Source organism: Toxotes jaculatrix, chromosome 12, assembly GCF_017976425.1.
Source record: "Toxotes jaculatrix isolate fToxJac2 chromosome 12, fToxJac2.pri, whole genome shotgun sequence".
Lineage (NCBI taxonomy): Eukaryota > Metazoa > Chordata > Actinopteri > Toxotidae > Toxotes > Toxotes jaculatrix.
The window spans coordinates 24,506,624-24,529,196 of record NC_054405.1 but is presented as its reverse complement, the minus strand read 5'-3'; the positions used below and the strand labels follow the sequence as shown (position 1 = coordinate 24,529,196).

General features: G+C 37.0%; 1 protein-coding gene, 2 long non-coding RNA genes and 1 other non-coding gene across 9 annotated transcripts; 2 read left to right on the top strand and 2 right to left on the bottom strand.

Moving 5' to 3' along the window:
- Positions 1-2,017: 2,017 nt before the first annotated feature.
- LOC121190825 lies at positions 2,018-3,910 on the top strand. Its single transcript, XR_005895016.1, has 2 exons — positions 2,018-2,531; positions 3,034-3,910. It is a non-coding gene; the product is annotated as an uncharacterized LOC121190825 (long non-coding RNA).
- ponzr2 (plac8 onzin related protein 2) lies at positions 3,776-6,149 on the bottom strand. 2 transcript variants are annotated; one of them, XM_041051833.1, is made up of 4 exons: positions 6,034-6,149; positions 5,263-5,376; positions 4,700-4,857; positions 3,776-4,397 (listed from the first exon to the last, which is right to left on the bottom strand). In XM_041051833.1, exons 2-4 carry the CDS (start codon positions 5,366-5,368, stop codon positions 4,275-4,277), a joined length of 387 nt encoding a protein of 128 aa, XP_040907767.1. In that variant the 5' UTR covers positions 5,369-5,376; positions 6,034-6,149; the 3' UTR covers positions 3,776-4,274. The 2 variants fall into 2 exon arrangements, with proteins under 2 accessions (XP_040907767.1, XP_040907768.1); XM_041051834.1 differs by having other exon boundaries at positions 5,263-5,372; positions 6,034-6,104.
- Positions 6,150-7,510: 1,361 nt separating this feature from the next.
- LOC121190824 lies at positions 7,511-12,878 on the top strand. 5 transcript variants are annotated; one of them, XR_005895014.1, is made up of 5 exons: positions 7,511-7,552; positions 7,765-7,900; positions 8,305-8,362; positions 11,277-11,459; positions 12,120-12,878. It is a non-coding gene; the product is annotated as an uncharacterized LOC121190824 (long non-coding RNA). The 5 variants fall into 5 exon arrangements; XR_005895013.1 differs by lacking the exon at positions 8,305-8,362; XR_005895015.1 differs by lacking the exons at positions 7,511-7,552; positions 7,765-7,900; positions 8,305-8,362 and adding an exon at positions 9,161-9,524.
- Positions 12,879-14,151: 1,273 nt separating this feature from the next.
- Positions 14,152-14,224, bottom strand: trnav-cac. The gene has a single exon. It is a non-coding gene; the product is annotated as a tRNA-Val (tRNA).
- Between the last annotated feature and the right edge of the window lie 8,349 nt (positions 14,225-22,573).

Sequence of the window (22,573 nt, the reverse complement as noted above, 5' to 3'; positions counted from 1 at the left end):
TTTCCGTGAAATTTTGCACAAGCATTCATGGTTCCCAGAGGATGAATCCTAATACCACTGGTGATCTCCAGACTTTTCTGCTTGAGCCACCACAAGGTTGACTTTTTTTTTTCTTTCTTTTTTTTTTTTTTTAGTGAAACATCTCAACATGAAATCTGGTACAGACCATCATGTTCCCTCCGGGATGGACTGTAAAAACTGTGAGGATCCATCATCAGGTCAGAATCTTCACTTGTCCAATACTTTTGTTTGTTGCTGCAAAACTAATGACACTCCCATGAACCTCAGATTCTCTTTAGATCTGTAATGAAAAACTTTCACAAACCTATATTTCTGTCTTGTAGCTTGTAACTTTTTGTCTTGTCTTGTCACGTTTTCTTTGTTAAGTTGTTTTGTTTTTATCTTTTTATTGTCTGTCTTGAAATAAGAAAGCTAATGTAGATCTAAATGAGAGATTAAAGGCAAGACTGAAACCAAAAATGATGCAAGATGAAAAACAAGATGGACAACTTATCAGACTTATCAGACACTGAAACATTTTCAGGTTTGACAGTGAGAACTAAAGCAGTATTTCAGTTTAGTTGAAATTGTGCTCATTTAATCAGTATTTCCAAACAACACCTCAGACATAAATCCCCTTTTGGTTTTGAGAAACCTCCCTCACCTCAGCACAGAATCATCTGTTTCGTCCTGGCTGGACGTGCAGCCGTCCGTGTGGCCAAAGGAGAAAAGAAAGAAAAAAGAAAAAAGAAAGCTGTGATAAAATTACTCCCCCAACACTGGATCAAACCCAGCGGGGAGGGCAGCACCAACCACCTGATTAAGCAACATGGAGGAAATGAGAGAAGCAAAGGAGTCCATTTTCTTCAGAAGCGGGAAGGAAAAGCCCAGAAGAAAGAATGGGAGGGGATGAACAGGGTGGGGGGTGTGGGTTGTAGGTGGGATAAGTTTTGGAAGCATATGTGTGTGTGTGTGTGTGTGTGTGTGTGTGTGTGTGTGTGTGTGTGTGTGTGTGTGTGTGTGTGTGTGTGTGTGTGTGTGTGTGTGTGTGTGTGTATGGGTGTGTGTGGTGGGGGGGAGGGGGGTGTGCAGGGTTAAAGTCACAGATTTTAAATCAGTTCTTTGGCCTTTAACAGGCGCAACAGAAGCCCAGTGTGAGCGAGCAGAACAAAGAGGGCAGCAGTGGCCTTGACCAATTAACATTCCTGCAGCCTTTATGAGCCGCCTGGACCCGCCCCTTCACTCACACCTCATAAAAGTCACAAACATCAATTCTTGCAAACCATAACTGTCATTATAATCCTATTAAAAACAACCCACTGAGCAATTTACAGTGAACACCAGGGCCAAGTTTGCCAGCAAACGGGAGGGATGGCCTCCACTGGAACGCAAACTGGACCAAACAAATGGCAAAGTTTATTGGGAGTAATTTGACAAAATATGATATGATAGTGACTCCATAAGTTTCCCCGTCCAAGCTGAACAAGAGAGAATGAGGTTAAATCTCCGTTTCTCCGTCCTCTTTTAAATTTAATGGTTCTTGGCAAACATTTCACTGACCGCACAGTGCAGATGTTGTCATTAATCAATGTTTGGCCACTAGAGGGCAGAAAAACACCAAAACAAGCCAACAAATACATAACCATTGCTTATGGAGTTGTAAAAGTCCACCTGAAGAATGTAGGTGCAGTAATGACCATCTTTTAGCTCTGTTTTGATCTCCAGCAGAATGTCTGCCTCTTTAGCTGCCAAATGCTCCACTGTATTCACCAGCAACTCGCTAACTTTTTCTGCCTGTTGCTTGGTGCTGGGTCGGCAGCGTAAAGAAGGTTTTCAAATATTTTGACATGGCCTTTCTTGGCCAAATCTGTGGCCTTTCTTTTACTGGTCCAGGATTTTTTTTTTTTCTTTTTAACGCGGAATTTGACATAATTCGACCGCAATGTTGTTTTTCGTGTGGAAGAGGAACGTGTGTCTGGGGGAAACTGGACGGAGGGAAGCAAATCTGTGTGGCACAACAAGCCCCTTCCACAGACTGAGCCCCTCCCCATTCAAAACAACGTTACCATGGCGGAGCGGCTGCCCACGGCTCAGTGTTCGTCGGCGAAAAAGCTGCGAAACTCGAGGCTAACCCCTCAGTACAGAGCCGAGCAGTTCCCGGACGACTTCTGTGAGTCAGGCGAACCGTTGTTTTGCAGATTCTGTCAACGCTCCGTTGCCTGGAAACGTAAAAATACGTGCAGTGACCACACAGCGCTAGCAAGCTAATGCTAGCAAGACCGCGTCCCCACAGACGCTCATTACTGCGTCTACATTAAAGTCATCGGACTCAAGAAAAGAGTTTATTGAAGAGTGTGTTCTGAGGCGGACATCCCCTTGGAACAGACGACAAAACTGCGTCCGTTTCTGCAGAAGCACCGCAAACAGGGAGGACAATGTTAGCAGCTTTCGCCAGATACACCTCCTCCGAGTGTTTGAGCGACACATCTTCTCTGTTGCAAGAGACTGCAGCGTCCTAACCATCGTCATTGGTAAGTTAATGTGAATTTAACAGCCTGTAGTACAATGGTCCACACGTCCCTCAATATCATATAATTTTCACTTTTTATCGTTACATGTATAACGATGTAATAGGATAACTGAATATAGGTTATTAAAAATAAATGATGATTAATAGCTGATTCATCAGAATCGGAAAACAGCTGATCCCACGGGGGAGTCTTTCTGACATGCACATACAATAAGATTAAAAAGCATTACTTTCTGGACGTGTAAATCAGGATATAATATTGTGATAGAAGTGGAAATACTGTCCATTTCCTTTCCATATTTTTTTCTTTTCTTTTTTAACTGATATTTTTAAATTTACACGTTCAAAATAAAAGAAATCAAAATCATGTCAGTACAGCCACATAATATATATTTTTAGTGTTGTTATTATTTTCTATATCATATATATATTTCTATATATCAGTAAATGAAACAGACATTTAGAACTACATGTGCACATGTTTTTTTCTTCTTTTATCACAGGAGTTGAAAACCTATACTTTCTTGGAGAGGCCTGAGTGCAAGATTCCCAAGATTTGCAGAGATGGCTGTGCCCTCCGTCTGCATGCCCCCATTTTCAGCAGAGCGCTTTCAAAGCAACATCAGGCAACTTACAGAGGCAGTGTCCTCTATATGACTTTTTTTTTTTTTTTTAATGTGAAAATGAATTGTTCTCCTGTGTGGACAGGTGACACGACCAGTATAAGGTGAGACATGATATCGTTGTGAAGAATATGGCTCCCTCTAATGGATAAGTTGTGTTTTACTTAGTATTTACTATTTAACGTAAATTCAAAGCAAATAAGTTAAAGTTTCCATACAGTGTGTCTGTATTTCACACATTCTTAGGTTTGTGTATTTATTAATTGTTATTTTCGAATGGTATTCTGTATGAATACACAAAGAAATAACAGCATACAACAGACTTTTGAATTCATTTTATTGATATTAAATCAATTATTATATTTAATTATAAAAATCAATCAATCAGTTGTTGCACTCAATTTGTTTTCCCATGTAGTCATAAAAGTTCAATTAATTTTAGTTTAATTCATAAAGTGATAACATTGGCAGACATATCAAAAACAATATAAGCTTATACAACATGTATAAAGCAGGTTTACTGATAATAAACATGTGCTGTGGGCTTGATTATAGAACCAACAGGGTCACATTTTTTCCAAAGTTATAGATGAGGGACAAACTTCACAGACCTCACTCTGTGCAGTAATCATTTCTAAGATTCATCTCTGACAAATCAAGTTGGTATCTTCCAAAATTACATTTTTTTTTTTTTTACTTTGATGTATTCCCTCTTTGTGTTACTGTTTTCCCACTGCGACATATCAAGGAAACAGTCTTGGTAAATAAAAAAACAAAAAAACAACAACTTTAGAAGATATCCACATGATGTGATCTGTTTAACACAAACTGTCAACATGTCGCAGTTCATTTCAACTGAAGTTTGAAATTAAAATTTGCATGAGAAGAGGACTGTGGATTTTGTCCCCAGTTACTGGCCAGTAAGGAGAGGAGGACATATTTTTAAACTGTAACCATGGTTATTTTTTTAGCCTCAGCAGAAAAAATAAAAAGGGACGGACAAGGCAAGGCACTGGTCATGATACAAAACAACTTGTCTAGTGTAAAAAGTTAGTTAACTTCCCTTCTGTGGTTTGTTGAAATATCCGACTGCCCTGGTGGTGATGACGAGCGCGGGAAGGTCAGGTGTTTTTGGCACTGACCAGAACGACGTGGAGCTTTCTTCTCTTCATCTCTCTGGACATCTGACACCAGGTGCACGAGGTGCAGAAGGTCGCACATACGCAGTCATTGAACATGGTGCCCTGCAGACAAAACACGGTGATGTTGGTCAGCAGTAAGGATAATAATCACAGACCAACCTGATGATCTGCACAAATCATTCACATGGAGGATAATGTGGAACATTTGAAAAATAATAGGCAGTTGTTTCAGGAACAGGAAACTGCTGTTTGATCTAATGATCACAGCTGCTGTTCTGCTCAGATTATTGTAGGCTTCACTGTCTCCCCATGTAAGTTACACTTACAGACGCACTGGGTCTTTAAAGAGACCAGAACTCAAACCGTTCAACCCACAAAGTGCAGAAAAAAAAATGTGTCCTTACTTTGATACCGTAACGCTGCCGCATGGAGACCCTCATGGACATCGTGATGGGCGGGATGAGGCAGGTGAAAAAGTCCAGCAGAGGGAGGCAGAGACACTCACCGTACTTGTCGCTGATACCACAAGCGAAGCAGGGACAGCACCAGAAAGCAAAACAGCCTTAACCAGTAAAAAAAACCAAAAACAATACACAGACAAGGAACAGATGAAGACACTGATACTGAGAGAAGACACGCCTACAAACCCACACACACACAAGATATAGGGAAGTGAATGAGACATCTTTGTTCTTGGTTATATGTTTTTCCGTAACATCACTGAGGAAATATTTATCCTGCGCTGTGACCATGTGACCTTTCTCAGGTTCAGGTAGAACTATGCCTCTTGCATCAGATTTTTTCACACAAGTTTGATTATAAATGAGCTGTGAGACTAACTGACTTCGTACAGTAAACCTCTGGGTTTTTTTTTTTTTTTTTTTTTTTTTTTTTATTAATCGCTGGTGATAACAAATTTTTTTCACTGGTCTGAGTGAAAATAAGTCACAGAAGCGCAGACACTTACAGTCAGGCAGGTCTTGTAAGCAGTCACATATCCCAGATCCCCACTCATCTGAGTCTCGGACCTCCATCAGAGGCTGAGGCTGGTTGATGACCAGCGTGGAAGACATGGTGCTGTCTAACGGGGGGACCAGGATGTAGCGTTCATGTTAAACATATTCACTGATGTCACATGTAAAAAAAATATGAGCACATGCAAAGTTCGTACAACAAATGTCTGTGAGTTTGCTCAGTAAGGTGTTGTGGTTTTAGATGGGGGGGGGGGGGTAATTTTATTTTGATCACTCAAAATAAAATTATCTTGATAAAAAAAAAATCATTCCTGCTTGCAAATAAAAATTTTCTGTGCTTTGATGCCTTTCTGCAGATATTCTTACTGCTCTGCTTTAGTTTTAGGTCCCAATTTTTTTTACTAAATTATTAATTAATTTCTAATTCATTATTATCACCCATTCATAATTAATTTCTAATTATTGTTATTATGTTTGTGTGAATGAATTGAGTACACAAACATATTTCCAAATGAAAAAAAGAAGATATGACAAAATATCTATCTCAGAATATCCCCTCGACTCAGTGTTAGTGATTACACAGTACACGTTAGACTCACCTTTGGGGATGAATATAGACAAAGTGCATAGTGCACAACAAAAAAGCATAAAATTATCACGACATGAAAAAAAAGGTTAGTTTCAGAGCAAATGAATACGAACGGTAATGAATTTGTACACACGTAGTTGAGCTGTGATCCTAAAGAGCCTGGCAGTTGTCTCACCTGTGTGTTTGTGTGATGAGAGAGGTCTGTGCTGGTCGTCCTGTCACAGCTGATGTCTGCACTGAGAAGCTATCATTTCCCAGTCAGATCAAAAATACCTGCAGACAACAGAACACCTGAGGGGACAAACCGGACAGACTGGTCCATCCTGCACTCCTTAAGCATCGCTTTTATTTATTCTAAACAGAGAAGGATCAAACTGAGGGTGAGGCCATGACAGGATCCATTTCCAAACCCATGTCTTGGTCTGACATGCAAAAACTACACGACGCTGTTTTCCTGAAAGCTTCTATTTATTCAGATGAATGCTGCTCAACATCTGTCCCCATCAGTCGACCTGACTTTGATTTCTCTGGTTAAAAATCATGATTGGTGTGAATGTGTCTAAACTGACTGTAGAACATCAGCACAAAGTGGCAGATCTGGGACATGGATTTTGTTAATTTTACTCATTTTAATCTCAGTCTCTGTACAGAGATATAAAAACATTGCACCACTTTTTCCTCAGCTATGTAATGAGCACAGTCATTATTTACTCACCATGAGAAGTTTCTTATCAGGAAACAAGAGAAACTCTTAAACTCTTCCTGGTGAACTCTTGTTCATAGAAAATTATAATACAGCGCAGCTATATTTCTCCTTTACTGTGCACAGTAAATAACACTGACTGGGATCTAACCTGTGACGTTCAGATCACACAGCAATTGAATAACTGAACAGATGGTTTTGGGACAAAGAGGCAGCCTGTTTGTCCTCCTTTGGAAAATCTGGGCAGGAGTCATGACTAAATAAACCTCTCCCATCCTTTAACAATTACTGTTAAGAAACATTTTCAAGGTACAACAGAAACTGCAAAGCACAAACCACAGTAAAGGCTGTGAATGTTCTGTGAATGTTAGAGAACAACACTCAGAAAACGCTTCAATAGGCAAAAGAAGAGCATGAAGCGATGTTTGAAAAAAATGAATAGCAGACGAACAGTAATGAATACAACAAAATGGAATAAAAGAGAAAAAAGAAAGAGAAACTGAACTCCACAGGCACAGAGCTGCCCTGCCCTGAATTCTTGACCTGCCAACAAAATGCCACAGAGATTACCTGCTTTACACCTTCATCTCGAACACAGTGACACCTTAACTCACAGTTCCTCACATCTCAGCTGGAAAGACGTGAGAACTGAAGTCCAGCTGATCAGCAGTCAGTGCCTCATTTACTTATCAGCGTCAGTAGATCTGATAAACTACCAGCAGTTTACTTTTATTTCATATTCTTTGTAACGTGGTAGTTCTTTCTTTCACTGCCGACGCCCTCATGAAAAGATTATCTTCAGCAGCTTCCTCGTGTATTTAAGTGCTTTTCTTTTTTCCATTCCTGATGCTGCTGCAAAATGTTTTATTTAGGGCTCATTATTGTTGGAGTTGAAAAAAACATTGAATTATCTTTTTGATTTATCTTTATCTTTCTCTTTTTATATTAAAGCATGTTCGATGTCCGGCAGCGTCTCTGGGATTGATTCAAGGTAAGCAGCAGCTGCCATTTTCAATGGAAAGAAAGAAAGAAAGTGTCACCCTATTGATGTGTTTTAAATCGTTTTTGTACAACTTAGTTTTAGATTTGGTCTTTTCAAGGATTGTGTTCACAATAAGAGACGTACAGACACAGAAAGGCTGTGGTTGCTGTAGTGTAATGTCAGGACTGTGGCTTTTCCTGATTCTGCCTGTGCTTCTGCAGCTTTCCCATTACCTTTGACCCAGATCAGTGACTACCATGACCCAGCACGAGCCAAGCAAACTGACCCTCATGCACCACGATCCAGCTCCTGCTTTCCTCCTGTGAACTTTGATCCAGAGAGTTCTATGAATGGAAGGTGAGCTGCAGGTCAACATGTGAACCGCAGCTTTTAGAGGCTACTGATCACATGATTTAGTGAAATCCTTAAATGTTTGGAATAGTTGGAAGTAGGTGGGATTACAACAGCCCTATGCTCTTGACTTGTGCCTTTGAATTTATTCTTATGTGCCACAGACAATGCTAACAGAGCAGAAGATGAAAAGTATAAAGATACATGGGCTGTATTTTGGGACAGCAAATATTGATTCAACGTGGGAACTGATCGTGTCAAACAATAAGCATATATTTTCATTCTAGGTAAAGGTTAATCACACGGTAAACAGAGGAGAAATTTTACATTAACTTTTTTTTTTTTTTAATTTCGTTATATTTCATTTCTGTAACACATTTTAACTTTAAATTCTTTTTATTTTTTCAAAGCTTAAATTTCCTCATATAATGGTTCTTGCACAAGGCCCACATTGAACCAGACTTACAGGTAATGATGTTTTGAACCCTGCAACTTTGTTTCAAGAACTGTTTTTCTATATGTGGTCCCACACACGCACCTCAAACCGAACCCTGGTGTCCTATGGTCCTCCTGCTTTGTCCACAGCAGATAAACCTGCTGAACTCAGGAGATGATGACCAGAGAGCAAATTTCTGATCAGAGCAAACAGACAGCAGATCAGCAGCCCTTCAGACTGAGGTTACAGTCCATGTCCTGTCAATATGATGTAGACATTTTCTCTGACATCCCAAAAAGGCTTTCCCCAGAGGCGGCCAAGTTCAGCTGCAAGCCGACGAGATTAGAAGATAAATTTTAAATGAAACGACGCAGCTACAGCAAACACGTCTCCTAAAAACTACACTTACATACTAATCTGCAACAGCAAATATGCTTTGAGAGAAATGTCACATTGGACGAATCTGCTAAACTTTCAGTGATTCTCACACTAACTGGGGCATCATTAACATTTTTGAGTTTCTTTTCAGGCAACTTAAAGCACATGGTTAAAGTTTTGGTTAGATATTAAAAATGGGAATACTGACTTCAGACAAGAGGCAGGATGTGTTTGCTCAACACTTAAAAACAGGTTAGCAAACAGTTTTCTATGTCTACATGTGCATCTTCCAGACACAGAGCAACATTAGCATTTATTTGAAGTCTTGCCTCTGGCCACCTGAAGACTGTAAGTCCAATATTCACTCTCCTCTCAGGTCTGTTTTATCCCCAGCAACTCGTGAGAAGAATATGTGGCTCTTTGGATCCTCAATGTTCCAGGGCAGGTAACATACAGAGGGCTGATCAGAGCTTTCTTTACTGAAAGCAGCTGCTAGGAAAAAAAACTTTCTCAGGCTGGAGAAGAAGTTCTGAAAGTGCTGTGGATTAAAGCCTAACAGCTGCTACTCACATGTGAATCAATGCATCGCCATAACAACTGAGTAAACATCTTCTGATGAGTACCACATGATACGGGTGACAGCCTGGGGAAAAACTCATAAGCTGGCTTTCAGTTGGGAAAGAGAGAGAGAGAGAGAGAGGAAAAGGAGAGAGGCGGTCAGACAGAGCAGTCAGTCCTGAAACGAGGAAGAGGAGAGAAGAGAGACGTGGATCTCACACTGAAATCCGGTACCACCTACTTTTCAGAAATGTTCATGTATGCATCAACTTTGATTCCTCTTTTGTGCTTGGCAGGTTACATATTATTCAGATCGGCTTCCATAACCGAACTAAAAACAATGAGCTGAAAGCTGCTGAAAGCTTAATAGAGCTGATTGATGAAACGGTTTTATTTCCCTTTAAGCTTAAAGGTTGTAAAAATCATTTTTCACACTGTCTCACAGCATCATTGTATCCACTTGTTTCAGCACTTAATTGAAGCCATGTGATGTTTACACTGAGTGAAACATTCACGGATGGGGCCGATCCGATCCACGGCATTGGGTTCCGATACCAACATAATTCACGGATCTGAAATTTCCAGAAATATCCAACCTGCGGAGATTTCCGATCCCTGAAACATTTCTGTGTTTTCATGTTGTCTGCTGAAATGACTCCACAGGTGATTCCCTGCCGGCTGCTCTGCTAACTGCCTGCAAAATGTGGAATGGATTTCCTGAACGGAGACGTGTCTCAATGAGACGCGGAGACGCCGCCGTTCAGGAAATCCATTCCACGGTTTGCAGCCAGCTAGCAGGCGAGCATTGAGCAGCACCGTGGCTAAACAACTTTTCAGCGCAACATGTCGCTGTGTGGAAGTATTTTGCACTAGAAACACAACATAGCAACACAGCAACGTGCAACGTGCAATGTTTGCCGTTGTACCGAGGGTCGGAAGCTCCGTCGCGACCTATAGTGGTAATAAGTAGCGATTAGCTCGATGCTAACAATATGGAGAATCCCAATGACGGGCTAGCGCATTAGCATCGGTCGCAGTATTAACTGTTACACACAAATGATAAACCAAAGCGGGACACCCTAACAGGTAAGTCATACACCAACAATATATTAGTCACAGACTTATGTTCCTTCTAGGTGCAGCAGGAAGAAAATGAACCGCGAGTGAGCTTCCGCTCCTCGGGATGTTTGAGATTAGAAAAACCTTGATCAGATCAAGTAGCCCTTTTTATTTCTATTTTATTTGTAGAGGGGTAGTCTAAAAGAAGGTTACCCTTTATGGGTATCTCTCGAATTGAATAAATATTGACCGTTAACAGGATTTTCTGTTTTTCTGACCTCAGGTTGCCTTTTGGGACATAGATGCATACATCCATACATATCATACTTGCCTGTAGAGAAGATTTATTACAGCATCACATAAAATCAACAGTAATGATAATAATAATATTAAAGCAAACAGAGCTCTGGTAGAATAGAATAGCATTGGTCCAAATTCAGGTATCAGGAAAAATGTGGATCGGAGCATCCCTTGTTCAAATCCAGAAACTATCAATCCATCCAAAATATTTTTATGTCTTGTGCATAATTTTATGCAAATTTTCCCAAAATTCATGCTGACATATTTGGTGTCACTGACATTTGAAATAAAGCTCAGTTAGTTTGAACAAAGTTTTAGCTGCACAGCATGAGTGTGGTGTGTGGTGTTTAAGAGATAAATAGATTTCCATCACAACAGTTTCTACAAATTGTATTATTTTAATATTTTTTAAATGAGATGAGACACCCAGTGACTGTATTTAACTTAGACGTAAATTGGTAAATGTTGTGTTGTGAATATCTAATGTAACAAGATTTTTGGCATTAAAAATTACAGCACATCAAAAAGTGCACTGATTATTCTGGGACTGCAGCCGTAATATATCACGTTATGGCAATATATAATGTTTCTTATTCTCTTCTTAGTCCTCTTATTATTCATCTTTTTCACACTCTTCCCCCAACACTGCAGGGTTACCTCTGCAGCCACCAGCCCTGGGTTTCCACTTTCCAGCTGCCATATCCTGCTCTCTCTCTCAGGACGTCCTCAGTCAGCCTGGGCTCTGCAGCTGCTGTCAGGGTCTCCAGACCCAGAGGACAGATTTATTATTTACTCTTGTTTGAACCTCTTCAACAACAGCTTCAGGAGCCACAGGTTAGTTCAGCTTGGTTGGTTCACTTGAAGACTGAAGCATGAAGAAACGATCATGTGTTTTCTAGGAACTGTTGCTTTCACATCTGCCTTTCTATGTATTGGTCTCCCTGGTGAAATCCTTTCATGGGATCTCTGACTCCCAAAAGTGAAGACTTTATGAACACACCTCAAAGCACTAACAGCCCACAGAGATTATCACCTACTCTGCAGTTTGTAGCTGGCTGGTGAATCCTGGACTCAGGTTCATCAGGGCAGAAACATGACACAGCATTAATGCCAATGTTGCATCATGTCTGCAGGTGTATGAATTGGCAACATGTTAACATGTTCACTATAACAACTTATAACTTTCTAAACAACTTTATGGGTCAGTGTTGTGTTTTCAGCTTTTTTGAACTGATCCCTGTTCAACAGTTTTAACAGCTGCTTTTTTCCATTTGAACTTGAAAAATTATAATAAAACCACAAAAGTCAAAAAGCAAAGATTAGAAAAAGTATTTTTTAAAATCCTGTTATCATTTCACAATCTCCCAGACTTTGTGACCATTGGTGGGGTCCTGATCCTTAACTAATCTCATCTGACATCATTTCCTCTAATCTGCATTAAAATGCGATTTACAAATGTTTCAGAGCAACTGAAGATTTATTTCTTCACACCAGGTGTTGCTGTCGCTGAGGTAGGGACTCGAGTGAACAGGAGAATGGAGGGCAGCAGCCAGCCAGAGGCCGTGCCTCCTGGCCTGAGTAGGATGTCAGCCATACTGTCAGACCCCCCTGAGAAGCTGCACAGCCAGACAGACTCTTTTCTCACTGCAGCTCGGCTTGTCCGCAGAGGATGGATGGAGGAGGGGAAGAATACAGGGTGGCAGTTCTCCCGTTTTGACTGCTCAGAACGTCAGTCATATGGAAATCAGGGTCCGAAGCATGCTGAGATCTGCTTGAAGGACCCCTGGAGCAGCCGGGTTTGTGTCGTGAACAGCAGGAAGACAGCTGAGGACAGAGAGGTGGACTCTGAAAAAAAGACAGATGAAGTAAGACAGAAAGCTGAAGGTGCATCCTCACCTCACAGACAGGCAGAGAGATCGAAAGAAGTGCGTATCTGGACAACTGGTTGTCGGGTCCCATGCAGACAGCCCAGGAGATTTAAGGCCCCGATACTACCAGTCATTGCTGAGATATAGACAAGTTTCATTGATGCCACAATGAATTAAAGGCAAGTGTGTGTAAAAAAACACAACTTGGTTACACTTCTTCTGCTACGTGATAAGGGTAGTAGAATCTAGCCCTTAGATCCTGTGTTAAATGGTGGATGTTGAATCCCATGAATGCTGTTGTGATTCTGTGAAAGCACAATCTATCTATGATTTAATGTGTTGATGCGGATTTTCTTCTGTTCATTAAAACTCTAATATGTACAAATGCAACTGTGGGTTGGTGAAGACTGACAGATGTGGTTCAACAGAAAAACAAACATCGCGCCGTGCAGTTTAAGGTAAGGTTCTTTTTCATTTTTTTCAAGTTCAATTATTTCGGTTACATACATCTTATAAAATAAACAAGGATCATTTCACACAATGTCACAGTCAATAACCAAAAAAGGAATAGGCTGAAGCACAAGGCTTATTGCCTATCCTATACATATGTGTAGGTATAGGATTCTTAAGAGTAGTGCTAATAAACAGAACAAAACTAAACTGACCAGCTTTGTTTTGGGCCATAAATCTTTTCGCCTGATCAACATTATTCACTAAGCTAAAGTTGAAGAAATAGTTTTTAGTTATTTCACTGAATTCCAAAAACATTTTTAATAGGACACACTGGTCAATTTAAATGAAAAAATAATAATACGGATACAATTAACAGTAGTGGTTATGGTATTAACCATAAAATTAACCACCGTGACCTTAATAAATACAGTGAATATTTACATTAATATTTAAGCCAACAAATGTAGGAACTCAAATGAATAAACAGTGTCATCTAGTGGCTGTAAGTGGACACAGCAGCTGAACCCAAAGACGCAGCAATTAGCAATCAACTTGCTTATACTGAACTATATGGCACTCTCTAATGCCCTAAAACATTTAATCTACAATATAAAAATAGTTAACAACAAGCGTTAACATTAAGGGGGAAGCATTTAACTTCATTGAATTACATTAAAAAGAATATTACCCTTGACATCACATAACATTAAACCAGAGCAATAATCAGAATTTCAAACGTTTTCGCTCTGCTTGTATTCCAGGTGCAATTTCACCTTGGTTTGAATCGCTGCTTCTGTCCTCTGGACATTTCACTGGATTCAACGGACGAAAGTTCAAACAGCGCCACCCTGCCGTTGGAATCCACATTGTGGTCAGAGAGAGTATTACATCCGCTCTGATAATCGCTATCATAGAGAATCAAAGGGAAAAAAAGTTTTAAACGGTTGAATCTCACTAACGCCGGTTTTCGAACAAACGGTTCCAAACCGGCCAAGTACATCCAAAGCTGTTTTCCTTTTAAAGTAAAAAAAAAAAAAGTAATATGAAATAAAAACTATCTCGTGATCGCTTCCCCGTGTTTCGTGGTCCGTAAGTAAACGTGAACGTACAAAATCACCACTGGTTAGATGAATTTTGACTTTCTTATATTATTCGTTGTGGTCCTTGTTTAAGTAGCTGTATTAAAGAACAAAAAAAAAAAAATGTGTTTCCGCCCGGTTTCGAACCGGGGACCTTTCGCGTGTGAGGCGAACGTGATAACCACTACACTACGGAAACCATAGTGAAGTATGACGCACATGTATTAATGTCAGTCTCCAGTACGGTGTAACTCATACTGAATGGCCAAGAGTAAAGGCACAATTTGTGTTCTGCCTTACAGCAACTCGTTCTCGTTGTGTGTGTGTGTGTGTGTGTGTGTGTTCATTCATGCTGGACACATGTGAACTGCCTTAACACAAAATTCATGCGAAGCCCTATTGTAACGGATATAACTGTGGCTTTATCTCCCATATACTTCATCCAATGTTGATGAAAAAGATCAGGCATGATAAGCATGTGATTATGAACAGATTGATATGCTAATATGCTGATAGAATCATAGCGCCACCTACTGGCTGTATGCATTATTTTTAGCGCTATTTTCCACATTACACACATTGTATTTTAATGAAGTCCTCTTAGGGACTTAATCTGATACATTTGAAATGTTGTCTCATGGTTCAGAGGACATTGATGAGTAAAAGTTAGCAAAAGCTTTGATAAAAATTACACGGTGTGGGCGGGGCGGCACCCAGAAATTCACCCTATGCCAAAATACAGAAAATGGATGTATTAGTGGGTGTTTCTCCCACATACTTAATCTATTTAAGTACTTAACATTTTGAGGTCTTTCAAAAATATGACTTTTTTTGTCCAATTTTGACACCTTACTATACTAAGACGTTTTTTATGACATTTTGAGGTCAAAAAATTTTTTGACTTTTTTTTGGCTGATTTTGACGACTTACTATACTATGACGTTTTTTATGAAGTTTTGAGGTAAAAAAAAATATGACTTTTTTTGTCCGATTTTGACGCCTTACTATACTATGACTTTTTTATGAAGTTTTGAGGTCAAAAAAAATTTTGACTTTTTTTGTCCGATTTTGATGCCTTACTATACTATGACGTTTTTTATGACATTTTAAGGTCAAAAAAATTTTTGACACTTTTTGGCCGATTTTGACGCCATACTATACTCTGACGTTTTTTATGAAGTTTTGAGGTAAAAAAAAATTGGACTTTTTTTGTCCGATTTTGACGCCTTACTATACTATGACGTTTTTATGAAGTTTTGAGGTCAAAAAAAATTTTGACTTTTTTTGTCCGATTTTGATGCCTTACTATACTATGACGTTTTTTATGACATTTTGAGGTCAAAAAAGATTTTGACTTTTTTTGCCCAAAAAAAACGCCATACTATACTATGACGTTTTTTATGACATTTTGAGGTCAAAAAAATTTTTGACTTTTTTTGTCCGATTTTGACGACTTGCTATACTATGACGTTTTGAGGTCCAAAAAATTTTTGACTTTTTTTGTCCGATTTTGACGCCTTATTATACTATGACGTTTTTTATGACTTTTGGAGGTAAAAAAAAATTTTTGACTTTTTTTGCCCGAAAAAAACGCTATAGTATACTATGACGTTTTTTATGACATTTGGAGGTCGAAAAAAATTTTGACTTTTTTTGCCCGAAAAAAACGCCATACTATACTATGACGTTTTTTATGACTTTTGGAGGTCGAAAAAAATTTTGACTTTTTTTGTCCGATTTTGACGCCTTACTATACTATGACGTTTTTTATGACTTTTGGAGGTCGAAAAAAATTTTGACTTTTTTTGCCCGAAAAAAACGCCATACTATACTATGACGTTTTTTATGACTTTTGGAGGTCGAAAAAAATTTTGACTTTTTTTGACCGATTTTGACGCCTTACTATACTATGACGTTTTTTATGACTTTTGGAGGTCGAAAAAAATTTTGACTTTTTTTGCCCGTAAAAAACGCCATACTATACTATGACGTTTTTTATGACTTTTGGAGGTCGAAAAAATTTTTGACTTTTTTTGCCCGAAAAAAACGGCATACTATACTATGACGTTTTTTATGACTTTTGGAGGTCGAAAAAATTTTTGACTTTTTTTGCCCGAAAAAAACGGCATACTATACTATGACGTTTTTTATGACTTTTTGAGGTCGAAAAAAATTTTGACTTTTTTTGACCGATTTTGACGCCTTACTATACTATGACGTTTTTTATGACTTTTTGAGGTCGAAAAAATTTTTGACTTTTTTTGCCCGAAAAAAACGCCATACTATACTATGACGTTTTTTATGACTTTTGGAGGTCGAAAAAAATTTTGACTTTTTTTGACCGATTTTGACGCCTTACTATACTATGATGTTTTTAATGACTTTTGAGGTCGAAAAAATTTTTGACTTTTTTTGCCCGAAAAAAACGCCATACTATACTATGACGTTTTTTATGACTTTTGGAGGTCGAAAAAATTTTTGACTTTTTTTGCCCGAAAAAAACGCCATACTATACTATGACGTTTTTTATGACTTTTGGAGGTCGAAAAATTTTTTTGACTTTTTTTGCCCGAAAAAAACGGCATACTATACTATGACGTTTTTTATGACTTTTGGAGGTCGAAAAAAATGTTGACTTTTTTTGTCCGATTTTGACGCCTTACTATACTATGACGTTTTTTATGACTTTTGGAGGTCGAAAAAAATTTTGACTTTTTTTGCCCGAAAAAAACGCCATACTATACTATGACGTTTTTTATGACTTTTGGAGGTCGAAAAAAATTTTGACTTTTTTTGACCGATTTTGACGCCTTACTATACTATGACGTTTTTTATGACTTTTGGAGGTCGAAAAAATTTTTGACTTTTTTTGCCCGAAAAAAACGCCATACTATACTATGACGTTTTTTATGACTTTTGGAGGTCGAAAAAAATGTTGACTTTTTTTGACCGATTTTGACGCCTTACTATACTATGACGTTTTTTATGACTTTTGGAGGTCGAAAAAAATTTTTGACTTTTTTTGCCCGAAAAAAACGCCATACTATACTATGACGTTTTTTATGACTTTTGGAGGTCGAAAAAAATGTTGACTTTTTTTGTCCGATTTTGACGCCTTACTATACTATGACGTTTTTTATGACTTTTGGAGGTCGAAAAAAATTTTGACTTTTTTTGTCCGATTTTGACGCCTTACTATACTATGACGTTTTTTATGACTTTTGGAGGTCGAAAAAAATTTTGACTTTTTTTGCCCGAAAAAAACGCCATACTATACTATGACGTTTTTTATGACTTTTGGAGGTCGAAAAAAATTTTGACTTTTTTTGCCCGTAAAAAACGCCATACTATACTATGACGTTTTTTATGACTTTTGGAGGTCGAAAAAAATTTTGACTTTTTTTGCCCGAAAAAAACGGCATACTATACTATGACGTTTTTTATGACTTTTGGAGGTCGAAAAAAATTTTGACTTTTTTTGCCCGTAAAAAACGCCATACTATACTATGACGTTTTTTATGACTTTTGGAGGTCGAAAAAAATTTTGACTTTTTTTGCCCGAAAAAAACGGCATACTATACTATGACGTTTTTTATGACTTTTTGAGGTCGAAAACATTTTTGACTTTTTTTGTCCGATTTTGACGCCTTACTATACTATGACGTTTTTTATGACTTTTGGAGGTCGAAAAAAATGTTGACTTTTTTTGCCCGAAAAAAAACGCCATACTATACTATGACGTTTTTTATGACTTTTGGAGGTCGAAAAAAATTTTGACTTTTTTTGTCCGATTTTGACGCCTTACTATACTATGACGTTTTTTATGACTTTTGGAGGTCGAAAAAAATTTTGACTTTTTTTGACCGATTTTGACGCCTTACTATACTATGATGTTTTTAATGACTTTTGAGGTCGAAAAAAATTTTGACTTTTTTTGCCCGAAAAAAACGCCATACTATACTATGACGTTTTTTATGACTTTTGGAGGTCGAAAAAAATTTTGACTTTTTTTGCCCGAAAAAAACGCCATACTATACTGACGTTTTTTATGACTTTTGGAGGTCGAAAAAAATTTTGACTTTTTTTGGCCGTAAAAAACGCCATACTATACTATGACGTTTTTTATGACTTTTGGAGGTCGAAAAAAATGTTGACTTTTTTTGCCCGAAAAAAACGGCATACTATACTATGACGTTTTTTATGACTTTTTGAGGTCGAAAAAAATTTTGACTTTTTTTGACCGATTTTGACGCCTTACTATACTATGACGTTTTTTATGACTTTTGGAGGTCGAAAAAATTTTTGACTTTTTTTGTCCGATTTTGACGCCTTACTATACTATGACGTTTTTTATGACTTTTGGAGGTCGAAAAAATTTTTGACTTTTTTTGTCCGATTTTGACGCCTTACTATACTATGACGTTTTTTATGACTTTTGGAGGTCGAAAAAATTTTTGACTTTTTTTGCCCGAAAAAAACGCCATACTATACTATGACGTTTTTTATGACTTTTGGAGGTCGAAAAAAATTTTGACTTTTTTTGACCGATTTTGACGCCTTACTATACTATGACGTTTTTTATGACTTTTGGAGGTCGAAAAAATTTTTTGACTTTTTTTGCCCGAAAAAAACGCCATACTATACTATGACGTTTTTTATGACTTTTGGAGGTCGAAAAAAATGTTGACTTTTTTTGCCCGAAAAAAACGCCATACTATACTATGACGTTTTTTATGACTTTTGGAGGTCGAAAAAATTTTTGACTTTTTTTGTCCGATTTTGACACCTTACTATACTATGACTTTTTTATGACTTTTTGAGGTCGAAAAAAATTTTGACTTTTTTTGTCCGATTTTGACGCCTTACTATACTATGACGTTTTTTATGACTTTTGGAGGTCGAAAAAAATTTTGACTTTTTTTGACCGATTTTGACGCCTTACTATACTATGACGTTTTTTATGACTTTTGGAGGTCGAAAAAATTTTTGACTTTTTTTGCCCGAAAAAAACGCCATACTATACTATGACGTTTTTTATGACTTTTGGAGGTCGAAAAAAATTTTGACTTTTTTTGACCGATTTTGACGCCTTACTATACTATGACGTTTTTTATGACTTTTGGAGGTCGAAAAAAATTTTTTGACTTTTTTTGCCCGAAAAAAACGGCATACTATACTATGACGTTTTTTATGACTTTTGGAGGTCGAAAAAAATGTTGACTTTTTTTGCCCGAAAAAAACGCCATACTATACTATGACGTTTTTTATGACTTTTGGAGGTCGAAAAAATTTTTGACTTTTTTTGTCCGATTTTGACGCCTTACTATACTATGACGTTTTTTATGACTTTTTGAGGTCGAAAAAAATTTTGACTTTTTTTGTCCGATTTTGATGCCTTACTATACTATGACGTTTTTTATGACATTTTAAGGTCAAAAAAATTTTTGACACTTTTTGGCCGATTTTGACGCCATACTATACTCTGACGTTTTTTATGAAGTTTTGAGGTAAAAAAAAATTGGACTTTTTTTGTCCGATTTTGACGCCTTACTATACTATGACGTTTTTTATGACATTTTGAGGTCAAAAAAGATTTTGACTTTTTTTGCCCAAAAAAAACGCCATACTATACTATGACGTTTTTTATGACATTTTGAGGTCAAAAAAATTTTTGACTTTTTTTGTCCGATTTTGACGACTTGCTATACTATGACGTTTTGAGGTCCAAAAAATTTTTGACTTTTTTTGTCCGATTTTGACGCCTTATTATACTATGACGTTTTTTATGACTTTTGGAGGTAAAAAAAATTTTTGACTTTTTTTGCCCGAAAAAAACGCCATAGTATACTATGACGTTTTTTATGACATTTGGAGGTCGAAAAAAATTTTGACTTTTTTTGCCCGAAAAAAACGCCATACTATACTATGACGTTTTTTATGACTTTTGGAGGTCGAAAAAAATTTTGACTTTTTTTGTCCGATTTTGACGCCTTACTATACTATGACGTTTTTTATGACTTTTGGAGGTCGAAAAAAATTTTGACTTTTTTTGCCCGAAAAAAACGCCATACTATACTATGACGTTTTTTATGACTTTTGGAGGTCGAAAAAAATTTTGACTTTTTTTGACCGATTTTGACGCCTTACTATACTATGACGTTTTTTATGACTTTTGGAGGTCGAAAAAATTTTTGACTTTTTTTGCCCGTAAAAAACGCCATACTATACTATGACGTTTTTTATGACTTTTGGAGGTCGAAAAAATTTTTGACTTTTTTTGCCCGAAAAAAATGGCATACTATACTATGACGTTTTTTATGACTTTTGGAGGTCGAAAAAATTTTTGACTTTTTTTGCCCGAAAAAAACGGCATACTATACTATGACGTTTTTTATGACTTTTTGAGGTCGAAAAAAATTTTGACTTTTTTTGACCGATTTTGACGCCTTACTATACTATGACGTTTTTTATGACTTTTTGAGGTCGAAAAAATTTTTGACTTTTTTTGCCCGAAAAAAACGCCATACTATACTATGACGTTTTTTATGACTTTTGGAGGTCGAAAAAAATTTTGACTTTTTTTGACCGATTTTGACGCCTTACTATACTATGATGTTTTTAATGACTTTTGAGGTCGAAAAAAATTTTGACTTTTTTTGCCCGAAAAAAACGCCATACTATACTATGACGTTTTTTATGACTTTTGGAGGTCGAAAAAATTTTTGACTTTTTTTGCCCGAAAAAAACGCCATACTATACTATGACGTTTTTTATGACTTTTGGAGGTCGAAAAATTTTTTTGACTTTTTTTGCCCGAAAAAAACGGCATACTATACTATGACGTTTTTTATGACTTTTGGAGGTCGAAAAAAATTTTGACTTTTTTTGTCCGATTTTGACGCCTTACTATACTATGACGTTTTTTATGACTTTTGGAGGTCGAAAAAAATTTTGACTTTTTTTGCCCGAAAAAAACGCCATACTATACTATGACGTTTTTTATGACTTTTAGAGGTCGAAAAAAATTTTGACTTTTTTTGACCGATTTTGACGCCTTACTATACTATGACGTTTTTTATGACTTTTGGAGGTCGAAAAAATTTTTGACTTTTTTTGCCCGAAAAAAACGCCATACTATACTATGACGTTTTTTATGACTTTTGGAGGTCGAAAAAAATGTTGACTTTTTTTGACCGATTTTGACGCCTTACTATACTATGACGTTTTTTATGACTTTTGGAGGTCGAAAAAAATTTTTGACTTTTTTTGCCCGAAAAAAACGCCATACTATACTATGACGTTTTTTATGACTTTTGGAGGTCGAAAAAAATGTTGACTTTTTTTGTCCGATTTTGATGCCTTACTATACTATGACGTTTTTTATGACTTTTGGAGGTCGAAAAAAATTTTGACTTTTTTTGCCCGAAAAAAACGCCATACTATACTATGACGTTTTTTATGACTTTTGGAGGTCGAAAAAAATTTTGACTTTTTTTGCCCGTAAAAAACGCCATACTATACTATGACGTTTTTTATGACTTTTGGAGGTCGAAAAAAATTTTGACTTTTTTTGCCCGAAAAAAACGCCATACTATACTATGACGTTTTTTATGACTTTTGGAGGTTGAAAAAAATTTTGACTTTTTTTGCCCGTAAAAAACGCCATACTATACTATGATGTTTTTTATGACTTTTGGAGGTCGAAAAAAATTTTGACTTTTTTTGCCCGAAAAAAACGGCATACTATACTATGACGTTTTTTATGACTTTTTGAGGTCGAAAACATTTTTGACTTTTTTTGTCCGATTTTGACGCCTTACTATACTATGACGTTTTTTATGACTTTTGGAGGTCGAAAAAAATGTTGACTTTTTTTGCCCGAAAAAAAACGCCATACTATACTATGACGTTTTTTATGACTTTTGGAGGTCGAAAAAAATTTTGACTTTTTTTGTCCGATTTTGACGCCTTACTATACTATGACGTTTTTTATGACTTTTGGAGGTCGAAAAAAATTTTGACTTTTTTTGACCGATTTTGACGCCTTACTATACTATGATGTTTTTAATGACTTTTGAGGTCGAAAAAAATTTTGACTTTTTTTGCCCGAAAAAAACGCCATACTATACTATGACGTTTTTTATGACTTTTGGAGGTCGAAAAAAATGTTGACTTTTTTTGCCCGAAAAAAACGGCATACTATACTATGACGTTTTTTATGACTTTTTGAGGTCGAAAAAAATTTTGACTTTTTTTGACCGATTTTGACGCCTTACTATACTATGACGTTTTTTATGACTTTTGGAGGTCGAAAAAATTTTTGACTTTTTTTGTCCGATTTTGACGCCTTACTATACTATGACGTTTTTTATGACTTTTGGAGGTCGAAAAAAATTTTGACTTTTTTTGTCCGATTTTGACGCCTTACTATACTATGACGTTTTTTATGACTTTTGGAGGTCGAAAAAATTTTTGACTTTTTTTGTCCGATTTTGACGCCTTACTATACTATGACGTTTTTTATGACTTTTGGAGGTCGAAAAAATTT